Source organism: Pseudorca crassidens, chromosome 13 (genome assembly GCF_039906515.1).
Source record: "Pseudorca crassidens isolate mPseCra1 chromosome 13, mPseCra1.hap1, whole genome shotgun sequence".
Taxonomy (NCBI): Eukaryota; Metazoa; Chordata; class Mammalia; order Artiodactyla; family Delphinidae; genus Pseudorca; species Pseudorca crassidens.
The window spans coordinates 19,996,045-20,010,472 of NC_090308.1; the positions used below are offsets into that span (position 1 = coordinate 19,996,045).

Sequence of the window (14,428 nt, forward strand, 5' to 3'; positions counted from 1 at the left end):
TACTACATTGAATATATAAGCCCCAAATTCCAACCTCCTTTTTGAGTTACTCATCACTGTATGCAGATTGCACCCATAAATAAACTCTTTTCTCTTGCTAATTTGCCTTTTGTCAGTTTAATTCAGAGGTCACCAGAAATTGAACCTAAGAGGGTAGAGAAAAAAAATTGTTTCTCCTCCCTGACATGCTCTTCATGAGTTTCTGGATTCTCCACTCCCCTTACATATGTGTTTCTCTTTTGTCATTTTAACTTCACACTCCTCTCTCAGCTCTCAGACTCCCCTGGTTAACCAGTATTCTTTATTGGTATTGGAACAGTTTTCTTCATGATCCTTATTCTTCACTTTAGAAGCAAGATTTTATACTTTCTCTTTTTCTGTAAATTCCAAAACTAATTAGAAGTTCTGGGGAATAAGGTAAGGGTAATAATACAGATGAATGTAGTGCTTACATTAGGTTCCTTCTCTCTCTGTGTGTGTGTGTGTGTGTGTGTGTGTGTGTGTGTGTGTGTGTGTGTGTGTGTGTGTGAACAGCTCTTCAGTGGGTCAGTGGCCTTAGTTAAAAATAGTTTACTAAAAAAAAAAAAAAAAAAAAAAAAAAAATAGTTTACTGTCCATTATCTAGGTCAGAATAGAGTAATAACACTTAATAGTACTCCAAAGACTTCTTGGATGACACTCAGTTTTTATAAAACTGTTTAGTAAGCTAAGTGAAATTGCACAGTACACAAGAGACAGTGATATTAAAATATTCATACAAGCAAATTTCAGGGAAATTAATGTTTAAAACCTATGCAATATATCAAGAAGTGGGGCATGTAACTGCAAAAAGAACATAATCGATGTTATTGTACACAGGTAACAGAACCCCCAAACAACTCATAATTTGCTTTGAAAAATACTTCAAGTTTAGATTTGAAATTAGGTATGTAAAATGTCCTGGAAATTCCAAAATCTCAAACAAAATAACATATGGTCAATGTGAAGGTCTGTCTCTGCAAGAGTTGGAAAGTTGTCTGATTCCTCTACCGAGTTCCTGACACCAATGGGAAGGCAAATATTTCCAAATATTTTGCTACCAAACACCAACCAAATCATCATTCTACCCTTTGACTAAATATCTAAATTGCTCCAAAGACCACAGAGAAAGCACCAAAGCTGTGTGCCCTGATATTTTTACTGTTCATAGTGTGGCCCAAAGCTTGACAGAAATGCAGAATCTCAGACCCCTAACTGTATGGAACCAGAATCTTCATCTCATCAAAATCTCAAGTGATTCATATGCACATTCAAGTTTGAGAAGTACTGACGTAAAGGGCTCCTAATACATGAACGAAAGTACAAAATAAAAATAGAAAAGACATCTCCAAATTTTGCTAATAAAACAACCTCCTCCCTACTATTAATAAGAATTAAAGAAGAAAAAAAAAGAATTAAAGAAGGATTTGCTGAAAATACAGTATAATCGAAAGAAATTCATCACAGGCTCCCAGTTTTAAGAGAGCCTACCAGTATTCACTTGATCTCTTGTCTCTTCTCTGGAGTAATTTCAATCCCCATAGCAACACTACTGCTCAGAGATGGACATCCCATCGTGAAGGACCAAACCAGGCTTGAGGACCAAACCAAGGCTCAAGAACCAAACTAAAACTAGGAGTAATGCAGAGCCAACTTTATACTGAAACAACAAATATAAGTACACTTTCTCTAGAATCGCAAGTGTTGTGCTTTGGCAAACAACCTCTATGGTACCACAAGGGACAAACACCACGAAGCAGTCAGACAGAGGATTGAGAATTCACTGAGAACACCCGCTTGCTAATGGCTCTTTTTACTGAAACCACCACTAGGAGCTGAGGGAACACACACATTTGGCAAACAGATGGAAGGAGGGAAACGGCACCTCCCTTTGTGAATTCAATACCAGTTGATTCATTAGGCAGAACTGCCAACGCTGAAAATAAACACAGCCTCTCCTTAGGAAAGTACAACTGCAGCTTACCAAACAGCAGTTAAAAAGAAAAAAAAAGTAGTAGATGCAGTTGGCAGTTGGATTTTCTTTCTTTCATTCTTTCTCTTTTGTAAGTTGCGGGGAGGGTTTTAAAGCAAAATCCACACTCAAGCCAAAGGCTCAAAGTATTTGAACAGCTGCAGATCGGTCAGCTCATCCTGCCAAAATGCTTCCACTCTTCCCAGAGGAGGCAACCAAAACAGAATAAAAGAAGCATTTTCCCCCCAAAATAACAACAGGTTAGGTTCTGGCCAATCTCAAATATACTCAAAGAGGGGTAGAACTTAATACTGTACAGCTTGATAAGCTATAAAGTAAAGTTGCAATTTTGTTCCTAAAGATCCCCTTTGTAAGAGGGAACAGACACAGGAATCTGTCCAAGAATAAAACGAAAAATTAAAAATCTAACCAAGCATCAATTAGGAGTTAAGTCCAAATCATATGAGGCAAACAACAGAGAGAATATGTAACATATAACTAACTAGGGTGCCCAGCCAGACCAGTTTTGCTTGCGTGGGGAAAAATGGTGACGCCTTTGATGTGGGCCAGAAATTAGTGAGTGATACACCTGTGTAGCTGAGATTATCTTTGGGCTATTTTAAACTCTGCAAAATGAAGAAAACTGATAGTAATGCAAATGGTATTTTGTCCACAAAAAATGCAAATTGTGTCCACTCAAATGCAACTGATTATTGTCCTGATGGATACTGACCAATTTGTCAGCTTTGCATCCATCCTTAATTCATTTTAGCATCCCTAACTTGACTATGAAGACTAGTACTTAGTATTCTCCTTGGAACCTGTTACAACTTCTTACCCATACCCTTATTAATTAGTGAGTTGAATGAAATCTTTGACACATGCTCTTTTTATATTTGTACAAGTCAAGATTTTACCTACTTTAAATTTTATTAAAATTTAAAAAAATTTTATTTTTAATTGAGATACAATTGGCATATAACATTGTGTAAGTTTAAGGCGTACAACATGTTGGTTTGATATATTTGTATATTGCAATACGATCACTACTGCAGCATTAGCTAACACCTCTGTCACATCACATAATCATCATTTCCTTTTTTGTGGTAAGAACATTTAAGGTCTAGTCTCTTAGCAACTTTGAAGTTTATCATACAGCACTGGTGTCTATAAATCACTGTGCTGCTGTGCATTAGATCTCCATTACCTAATTTTTAAAATTATCCTTCAACACCTAGGACAGTTCTGGTTTATACCTGCTGTCACATATGATTATTAAAGTGCCCCTGTACTCTTAACTGTCCCAGTTGGGATAACACATGACCCTAGAGTGTATGGACTTCGAGGAAATATTAAACCAGTAAGGTTAGTAAGTAGCATATGCTTCTACCTATTATTATTCATAATGTATTCTCACAAGCCACAGAAAGTTAAACACAAATAAGATTGTACACCAATGAATAGAACACAAAGAATGTTGTGTCACAACACTGCCCAGTCTATAAGACAATGAGCCAACAGCAATTTACATGTAACGTTGATAAGATACTAATGTCTGGGCAAAGACTGCTCTGGGGAAGGTACTTTTTAAACGCATTTGTTCTCATTAGAGTGGTCTCATTTTTTCCATTAAAAGATTTTGAGATGGGATCCTGGTTATCCAAAAACGGACACTTTGCCAAACACACTTACTTGTTACTTATCGATCCAATTTTATGTTTGAAACTGGATTTTGTGGGTTTTCCCATTTATCATTCCATTCCAATTTTAAAGGTGTATAAGAGAAAAAAATTGTAGGTGAGTGAGTTAATTAAAAATACAGGTGTGAGAAAAAGAATAGGTATAATGCTCTGGATAAGACAATCACAGAAAGAGAAATATTTCTTCTTTGCTGTACATAGTGAAAGAGAACACACTAGGTGAGGATGTATAACATTAATTACAGTAATAGTCTATTATTTGAGTGCTCGATTTGCACCAGGTACTCTTCTAAACTCTTTCCATGTGTAACCTCAAATCCAAACAATAATTCTGAGTTTGGTGCCAATATTAACCCCACTTTACAAATGAAGGAAACTAGGACACACTTAGACAACCTGCTCAAGGTCACAGTTAGTAAACAGTGGAAATGGAATCTGAACACAGATGGTCTGATTTAAAGCCTGAGTTCTTAATATGGAAGTGTACTTGCACGATTGGGGTTTTAAAATATTTCTCATCAATCTGTCTAAATTTGAGTCTGAGGTCCATCATTATAATCATTACAAACAACCTCATCTCTCTTGCTTCTCTCACTCATGGCAAAACCCAAGCATGGATCAGCTCAATTACTTGCCTTCTCTGGACGGGAGCAGCTGTGCATGAATACAGCTGGAGAAAATCACTCAACAGACAGACTGATTCTACTTTAAGTATTTGACTTCAAACCTCAAATGTCCAAGTACTGGCAAATGAACTACATTCCCTAATAAATGTGCCTCTAGAGACCAAAACAACAATCTACTACAGCCATTTCTTTCCCCAAACCTAAGTATGTTTCCCGGCCTGCCTAAGTATCATTTAACTGGATCTCACACTTCATTGTAAAAACTAAAAACCATCAGACTAGCATTCCTTCATCTTCCCACCACTAAATCAATAAACTTCCCTCCATCTGCCAGATTGTCTTTTTTCCCCCTTTTTAAAATGAGGAGTGATCCCCTCTCCTATGAAAGGTTCTTCCCAAAGATTTCTAAACAACTCTTGTGCAGTTAATCCACTAGTCTCAATAAGACTAGTCTCAGAATGTAAATGTTGAAGGGTCTGCCACCCTTAATATCTCTCTCTCTCTCTCTCTCTCTCTCTCCACCCCCCGACAACAACATACCCCCTGTCTTGCATCTATATTTCCTGCTAGCTAGCACCCCTTTTCTCTTCTTTGCAGACAAAATTCTCAAATGAAGAGTCCACAGCCTCATGTCCCATTTAGGACTCAACCCACTTCTATTTGATTTCTAACCTCATTCCTCCACCCAAACTGGTCCTGTCAAAATTATCAGTAAACTCCATGTTGTCAAGTGGAATGCCTGCTTTTCTGTCTTCAGCTCGCTAGACCTCTCCTCACAAGTCGGGGGGAATAAGGAAGAGACAATAAACTTCACAAGTAAGTTACACAGTATAGTAGAAGCTGAGAGGTGCTGTGTAAAAAACAGAATCTCCGGAATGAAGTTGACACTGGCGAAATGTAGGCTCTTCGAACACCCTCTTTACATATACTTATACAAGTTATATATAGGAATCAAGCAGGGCTCCCAAGTAATCAAATTTGCATTCAGGTGACTAAAGCATAAAGACAGAAAACACATTCTGGCAACCTGATGTGATGTCATTTATCTGAGTAATATCTTTTTAAAGACCTAAGAGGTAACATTTTGGAATTTTTAATCCCCTCGATCTTGGTTTCATCATGCATGAATATACGAAGAATATGGAATACTCCTATCAGTAATATTGATTCTTTCTCTGTGTGTGTGCTTGTGTGTTTGTGTGTGCTTGTGTGTGTGACCAGGGTTGAGGGGCCTCTGGGGAGGGGACAGGGGTAGCACATGAGAATGCTGTGTGAGGGTAAACGTGTATGTTCCTCAGGTTTTATGTAACTTCTTGAACCCTCGCAAACACTTCCTACCATTCTCTAGTCTTTCAAAGGCAGAAAATTCAAGGTTATACTTTTGGAAACATAAGAATAAATCTAAGGGAAAACTTAAAGTTTGACTGTCAACACTTCAAGAAAAAAAAAAACCCTTCTGTTCAAGATCCAAATAAGATAGATGATCCCACTTGGCAACGGATATCATAAAAGCACAACAGCTTCCTTAAGAAAATGCCATTGGTTTGTCATCAAAATGAAGACACAAATCAGGAAGACTAAATTGTAAACAATGGATAATTCCAAATCTGTTGGATTCAATTATAAAACTGCTGTTAAAAAGAAACAATAAGCCCAAAATGGAGTCACTTGTGCTACACCCCACCTAGACTTAATACCTAACCTCACTGCAGTTTCAGCCTCTCCCAGGAGTGGAATAAACCAATCAGTCAGGAATGTCCTGGTCAGCACTAGTGAGGGAATCTATATAATAAGACTATTGTATTCCCTTTCCCACAAAAGAAGATGTCCTGGCCTGAACCAGTCCTTTCTTTTATTTTGCTAATAACTTTCTTGTTATCAGCCTCAGCCCCCCAGTTTCTACAAGAGCCTTCCATTTTGTACAATTCCTTGAAGCTCCTTGCTCTTTACTAGATGAGCTTCTGTCCTATTCATAGATCGTTGAATAAAGCCAATGAGATCTTTAAATCTACTCAGTTGAATTTTGCTTTTTAACAATGTGCTTAAAAGTATTTCACATGTAGGATACAAAATAGAAATTGTATCTATTTCAAAGATACAATCATGTAAAGGGCTATAAAGAAACACAGGCTACAGCACACCCCAAAATACAAGTGTCAATACCCCAGGCATGAACGATAGAACAAGACAAGGTTTGTTTGAGTTTGTTTTTAAGTCGAGTAGTAGGATTAACGACCAAAATGGATATGCCTGGGTGTGAGAGGAGATTCAGGTGACACTTGTTTTGAAGGCACTGGAAGACTGTCTGGAAGAATAAACACTTAATAAATGCTGGGGAGTCTCTCATCTGGTAATATCTCTACATGGACCCAGAACTCAGAGGGAGTCCCAATCCCACCCAACTCTACCCTCCTGTCTCTTTAAACCCTCAAACTAGGGAGAATCAGACCATCAACCAACACTCCTGCAGGTCGTCTGTTGTTGCACTGGGGAGCCCTGTACACTCCTGCTTGCGGGTGTTAACCGCAGAATTATGTTTCCACCAGAGTTCAGTTTATCATTGTATCCTTAGAGTTTGTTTTCAAAGCTGAATTTATATCATTTAGTTTTTTTAAATTTAACTACTTTATCTCTTTCACATATATTTTTAAATGAGAAATTAATTCTAATTTTTTCTATAGAGTTGTATTGAATCTTCTATTGTATCATTTCAGCTAATAATCAGTACAGAAAAAGATATTCTATTTATTTCACAATTTTCATATTATTACTTCTGTACTGTTGCTAATTGTAATGACTATTTAAAAATTTAATCAGTACAAATTCAAGTACAGATACCTTTTATTTTTCCTTCCCTTAATGACCCCTCAGTGATCTTGCCTGTACCGTATCATAGACCTTTATTAATTGCATCCCTGACTCTAAAAATCACACTGTGTAGTGAGGCTGATGGTGCTGTTATAATTCAATGTAACTGAGTAATCTAGAAGATTTCAAGCCAAAACTGCACTTCATAGTTACAATAACTCCAGCACCAGCAACGTATGGATGAATGGCAGGAAAGATGGTATCTTCTTAAGTCCTGAACTAGTCAATGTATTTCTAAGACAGTGTCAACTCCACCTAAATTACCTCAACAAACTAGGACACTGGTAGATAATCTAGTAGTTGCCCATTTGGGGGCTGCTGCGCAGCAGGCGGTCTCCTGCTTAGTTTTCTAGTTAGCCAAGGTATGCTCCTCGTTTGTCTGAAGCTGCCTCCAGCTCCAGAAGGTTGAGCGATCCCAAAGTGCTTACATTCTTTCATAAAGCAATTTTATTCTTACCTCCTCATCAGCGGAGTTGGCCCAGTGAGGGTTTTTTTTTGCAGTATGCGGGCCTCTCACTGTTGTGGCCTCTCCTGTTGCGGAGGAGCACAGGCTCCGGACGCACAGGCTCAGCGGCCACAGCTCACGGGCCCAGCCGCTCCACAGTATGTGGGATCTTCCTGGACCGGGGAACGAACCCGTGTCCCCTGCATTGGCAGGTGGACTCTCAACCACTGCGCCACCAGGCGAAGCCCGAGGCCCAGTGAGTTTTAAACATTTATTTTCAAGAAAAATAGTCACAGACTATTTCTTGGAAAAACAGACTCTCCAGTACATTCTCTTATATTTCTATTTCATTTATTTATTTATCACTAAAACCAAAAACACAAGCCCCATTTCTGGAAAGAGACTCAAAGTGTGTCCCAAGACTTCTCCACTTAAAATTCTGGAACCTAAAAAGATGCCCTCTCCCATCATGATTAAGGAAGAGGAGAGGGATGAAGGCTGCTCTAGGAAGCCTTTCAGAGAGAACTAGCTTCCATTATTAGAAATATCTTTGTTATGGATTTATTTTGTTCTGGGATGAGTTTCCTTAACATTTAAAGATAAAATGCTTTATGTTAATTTCTCTTTTTCTGTTGTTATACCTATACATTTGTTAGCTTTGATTTTCCAGTGAGGCTGGATATTTGAATTTCCCATTGCTGCCACTCCTCTCTGCTCTTATTTAGGGAAGAAATATTTCACCTACATCATCTAAGCAGGGTTCGCAATTCCTCTAAAGAAATAAGCATGAATTCTCTCCTTTAGACTGTGCATACATGAGACAAGTATATGCAGTTTATGCAAATAAATTGCATGACTGCTATAAAGAACAACTACTTGCTCTCCAAGATTTCATTTGTAACTATAAACGACATTTTTTTTTCTAGCAACTGATGGATTAGGGCAATAGAGGGTACCCTTGGGAGGCAAGACAGGGGTCTAAAACAGTACTGCAGGATTATCCATAATGAACACAAGGACAGAAAAGGAAATATAAAAGAGATGTAATAAATTGAGGGAAATCTTGATTTAGACCTATTCATAAGGGGGAGTTAGAACAAGGTAGAGACTGCAAGGTAGCGGTATTTGTAGATACAGATTAGTTTATTCTGGTTAATACATTATAATATTGAGGAATGTCAGTTGTAGAGAATGTGAGAGGTATTATCTATATAATCAGAGATGACGAAAGTGTTCATGTTAAAGCTGGGTGTGTGTGACTGCATTATAAAGAATTAAGCTTTGTACTTCAGATTCTAGTGGGAAAAACAAAGCTATAGAACTGGTGAGCTGTGAGCGAGACCAGAATCATCATTTGTACCGAGACAAAGTCACGCACTTGGGGTTTAGAGGAGACGCTGTAGAGGGAGAGAGGAAAACCATATTTCCTCATTATCCTTTACTAAATTCTATGAAGCAGGATGGCTTACTAACAGGCTGAATAAGGTAGAGAGTCACCTATGCTAAAAGCCCCTATAAGGGGACCTATAAGAAAGCTTTGTTGGCCAGGCTCCTCTCAGATGGAAATCTCCCCAGTGCCAGAAAACTCCAGACCTTGTGAATGAGCAAAGGTAGAGGAGGACCAGACAGTTTGCTCTCCCACCCCAGAACGCCTGTCATGATCCCACTGGCAGGACTGTGGAGAATGACATTTGCTATCGATAGAAAAGCACCTTTGTCCATCATCAGACCACAGTGTGAACCTTCCTTAATCATATATTTGGCCTACAGGAATTAGCTTATCGTGAATCCTACAGAAAAGGCAGTGTGCAGCGTTGGAGAAAGCATGGTCTTGCTCTTAGACAGCTCTGCACTTAAGTGTTGGCACATAGCAGATGCACAGTAAATGGTAACCAGTCTAGAGTGTGAAAGAAAGGATGTCTGCTCATACTTTCTCCACCTGACTGCACTTCCCTAAATATAATCCTTTACCCCACCCAAATTTTCCATGGCACTAAAAATTTCTGTCCTCTCCCTCCTCTAACACAGAGAACAGGAGGCAGCAGGTGCATAGTGGTCAAGGGCTCAGGCACTGGAGTCGGTCCCTGGGTTTGAATGCCAGCTCTTAGATTTCCTGGCTGTGTAATCTCAAGCAAGCTGTGTGTGTTCTTATTACCTAAGCCTTGCCTATAAATGGGGGTAATGATAGTACCTATACTTCACTGGGCTACTGTGAGAATTAAAAGAGATAACCCCTGCACAGGATTAGCACAGTGGCTGGCAAATGAATATTCAAAACATGTAATTTATGACAATGACCATTATTATCACCCACTATGACTATTTATTAGTATTTTTTATTATTATTATTTTTGGATCAAAAAGATAAGCAATGAGTTTTATATGACTAATATGACATGTTAAGAAAATTCAGCCCGACTTCCCTGGTGGCACAGTGGTTAAGAATCCACCTGCCAATGCAGGGGACACGGGTTCAAGCCCTGGTCCGGGAAGATCCCACATGCCGCGGAGCAACTAAGCCTGTGAGCTACAACTACTGAGCCTGTGCTCTAGAGCCCGCGTGCCACAACCACTGACCTGCGCTCTAGAGCCCGTGTGCCACAACTACTGCAGCCCACGCGCCTAGAGCCTGTGCTCCGCAACAAGAGAAGCCACCGCAATGAGAAACCCACGCACCACAACAAAGAGTAGCCCCCGCTCGCCGCAACTAGAAAGCCCGCGCGCAGCAATGAAGACCCACACAGCCAAAAAATAAATGAAATTTAAAAAAAAGAAAAGAAAAGAAAAGAAAATTCAACCCAAGGCTTTTACTCATCATACCCTTTACACCTGAAACTCGCTGGATGTTAAGTTTTAGTTGAGGAAACGAACAACCTGTAGAAAGCACAACGCATGACCCAAAATGTACAGAGAAAGAGATCGTGCTTTTACGGTAGATCTTTGTACATTGTGAGGGCAGCAAGAGCCATTTCAAATTTTCTTAAATTGATGGAACAATGAGCTGTCATTAGACTATACTAGAAAAGAAAAATAATTAATCAGCTTTGGAAAGTCTACCTTAGACGCAGCAAATATCATTTAAAGATATGAGTTTCAACTTAAGATATTAACATAGAGGGATTTACACTACATAGACCCTTAACGGTTCAGATCTATATTGTATCATTTTCTAGAAACAAATGAGTCATGGAGCCACGGCTGTACACCTCAAAATATTAATAATGAATTACCTAGAGACAAAGAAGTACATTGGGGAGCCATCCAAGTATGTCTTAACTATCCTATAAAATTAAAATACAAAATAAAAACAATTTGTCCTTCCCATTCTCTGCCATCTTTCTTGCTATATTCTGGCATTAGAGTATATAAAACTATACCCTTAAATATTGAAAATATCTAATATTTCTACCTGAAGATTATTTTTTTGTTGGCCAAATTAATACATCCTAATATGCTCCAGGAAACTCTAGTTGCATGACAATCATGCGGTATTTGTTTCTAACATTTTTCTTCTACTTACTTGTGCAGCCATGCAAAGGGAAGTGTATATTAAAAGCCTTTTCATTCATCATTTACTTGCTTATTATTTGGGAATTAAATTTTGTTTTCATAATGATTTTTCATCTGGAAATACTGGTCTGTATAATCTTATCTCTAGTGACTGATGTTCCTTCTTTATAAGGAAATAAACTGTTAGGTTACACAACAGAGCAAATAATGAAAGAATCTGGTTAAACAAGTTTTCTAAAAATAAGAGAATTCACTCTATATACATGGGCAGATTTCTAAATATTTGACAATCCTAAGGCACTTAACACTAAAATTTTAGAATATTTAAGAAAATCCAATCTTTCACTAATGATGCTGAAAATATTTCAGGATGCTACAATCCTATAGGTCACATTAACAATATTGGTCATCAATGTATTATATATATTTTGAAATGCTGATTATAGTGCTCTAGCCAGTAAGATGCCCGATAAACCAGCTTTCACTCTACCTGTCTGCCCCATAAGAACCTTGTAGACTGAGCAAGGATACAATTCTGCTAGATCCTCTCAAAATTATAAAAACACTGAATTAGTGAAATTCGAACTTAGACAATGTAATTCTCAGTCACGTATAACCGACCTGGACATACAGAAATTCCTTTTAATAGTAATGTTGAAATGACAAATGGATTTTTTAAAGTGCCAAATCAAATAGATAACCATTGCATTAACATAAACAAGCAACAGATATGAAATTTGTTTTTCTTTTATTTTGGCCGTACCACACAGCTTGTGGGATTTTAGTTCCCCAACCAGGGATCAAACCCACACCCTCCACAGTGATGGCAAGGAGTCCTAAGCACTGGAACGCCAGGGAATTCCCGAATTTAGTATTTTCTTTACCTAGTAAGGACAAAAATATGCCTCCTGGATCCAATTTACATTTTTTAAAAATCAGATGATACAGAAGTCTAGGTCAATTCAGTAAATTAATTAACTTGATTAATTTGCATGGACTTCTAGATTTTGTATAATACATATATCAGTTTTCTATTGCTGCTGTAACAAATTACCACAAAATAAATGTCTCCCTGAGCTAAAAACAATTTGCTCTGTTGTGTAACCTAACAGTTTATTTCCTTATAAAGAAGGAACATCAGTCACTAGATCTAAGATTATACAGGCCAGTATTTCCAGATGAAAAATCATTATGAAAACAAAATTTAATTCCCAAATAATAAGCAAGTAAATGATGAACAAGGTTTTCAAGGGCTGTGTTTCTTTCTGGAGATTCCAAGAGCACATCCCTTTTCCTTGCTTTCTCCAGCTTCTAGAGGCTGTCTGCATTCCCTGGCTCATATCCCCGCCTACGACTTCATATAACCTAACCTATCCATATCCAAGGGTCAGGATATGGGCATCTTTGTATGGCCAGATTCTGCCCATTGCAGCACATCAGATTTATACTAAAACCTGTAATATTCAAGTCAATATTCACCCAGCAAATTGAAACTCTCTAATACTATAAATATTATTATTATGTAGAATATAAAGTAGAATGTTTTAAATTTGGATCAGATGATCGCATCTTTTCTTAATAAAGACGTCAATTTGCTGAGCCTTTGACTTCCTTCCCTTCATGCCTGCACGAATTTGATACTAATCAACTGCTTTCCTACCTTATACCTAAATTTATCACAACTCAGTACATGGTAGATTATACACTGATAAAAGTATTAAATTCTCTTAAGACAATGTAACATATATTGCTTATTATATTTATTATGTATTATGGAAAAATTATTATTATTTTTTTAATCTGAGGATACATTTCAGACCACAATAAAACCTTCATAGGAAAATACTATTTCTAAACATTTTGATTTCACACACAAAGAGGGATACTGGAAGAGCAGCTTAGTAGTGTTGGCATGGATTTTGTAATACCACATGCCATTTTAGGAAGGACATAAAGGGAACTTGGCCCAGAGATCTTCACTTGACTCGTGTGAGGTCACAGGACTAATCTGAAACAGCGCTGGCTCCTCATAACAGCGAACATTCTTCTCATAACTAGGCCACCGTTCAACTTATACATAAAATAGATCCAACTACAACTCTTATCACCTTTATCACATTGTAAATCAATAATTTATATCTTGGGCTTCCCTGGTGGCACAGTGGTTGAGAGTCCGCCTGCCGATGCAGGGGACTCGGGTTCGTGCCCCGGTCCGGGAAGATCCCACATGCCGCGGAGCGGCTGGGCCCGTGAGCCATGGCCGCTGAGCCTGCGCGTCCGGAGCCTGTGCTCCGCAACGGGAGAGGCCACAACAGTGAGAGGCCCGCGTACCGCAAAAAAAAAAAAAAAAATTTACATCTCAAGGGATTTCACAAGATGAATTTTATCATTCTGCCAGCGACAACACACAGACTAAGCCAAGGATCAAATCCTACGCAGACCTTATGTAAATTATACAAAATTTATAAAATGTTACATAATAGGGAGAAACTTACTATGTAAAAAAGGAGAAACTATCAAGTTGACAACAAAAATGCTGGATAATAAACCTAATGTTGCAGGTAATTTCCATAAGTCTAAAAGAAGTTGAAAATATTGAACTTTTTAATGATAAAATACTTTCTTTTTGGTGAAATAAAATGAGAAGAGTCCAAGTACTTTTTAAATGCATTTTCTGGGAGACACAAAAATGGCTTAGAATCGATACAGCTTGATAAACATCATTATGTCAAGAATATTTAGGAATTTTGTCATTTTCCCCAAATATTTTAATACCTGCTTTATAAAAATAGCAGCTAAATATATCTATAGCCTCATCTAATGAATTACAAATATCACTCCGAGTTTTAAACTAATTTCTTTCAAATATTAAATATATATTCTTTATATCTTTATAAACATAGATATATAATTTCCTTCATATAATAGGACTGAAATCCATTTTTTAAAGTTACTTCATAACTTTGATACTTAACAACTGTTGATAACTTAAAGCCTCTTAAGTTATCAACATAACTTTATTTTCTTGGTATCGTAAAGGAGAATGAAAATCAACTTACTTTATGTAATAGGGCACTTTATTTTGTGAAATGGATCTTTGCCATGGCAGCTGGACTGAAGCTGAAGAAACAAAGGGAGGTTATTGGAAACACTGCTAACCCAAAAGCCTTATGCCTTAATGCAAAACAACTGAACACTTTTTGCAGCAAATTCAGTGAGAACTGCTGGATTCCTATAATTATGAAATCTGCTAGGCCAAACAAAGAGTGGCTTTAAAGATTCATTTGAA

At 37.7% G+C, this 14,428-nt stretch overlaps 1 protein-coding gene across 12 annotated transcripts in view; it reads right to left on the reverse strand.

Annotated features, from left to right (window-relative positions):
* The window catches only part of UTRN (utrophin), a 492,142-nt gene that overhangs the window by 75,633 nt on the left and 402,081 nt on the right, over nucleotides 1–14,428 (reverse strand). For all 12 annotated transcript variants that reach the window (XM_067701862.1, XM_067701864.1, XM_067701861.1 and 9 more), the window contains one exon: nucleotides 14,199–14,259. In XM_067701862.1, the coding sequence (XP_067557963.1) occupies nucleotides 14,199–14,259 (61 nt within the window). The remainder of the gene's footprint in view (nucleotides 1–14,198; nucleotides 14,260–14,428) is intronic.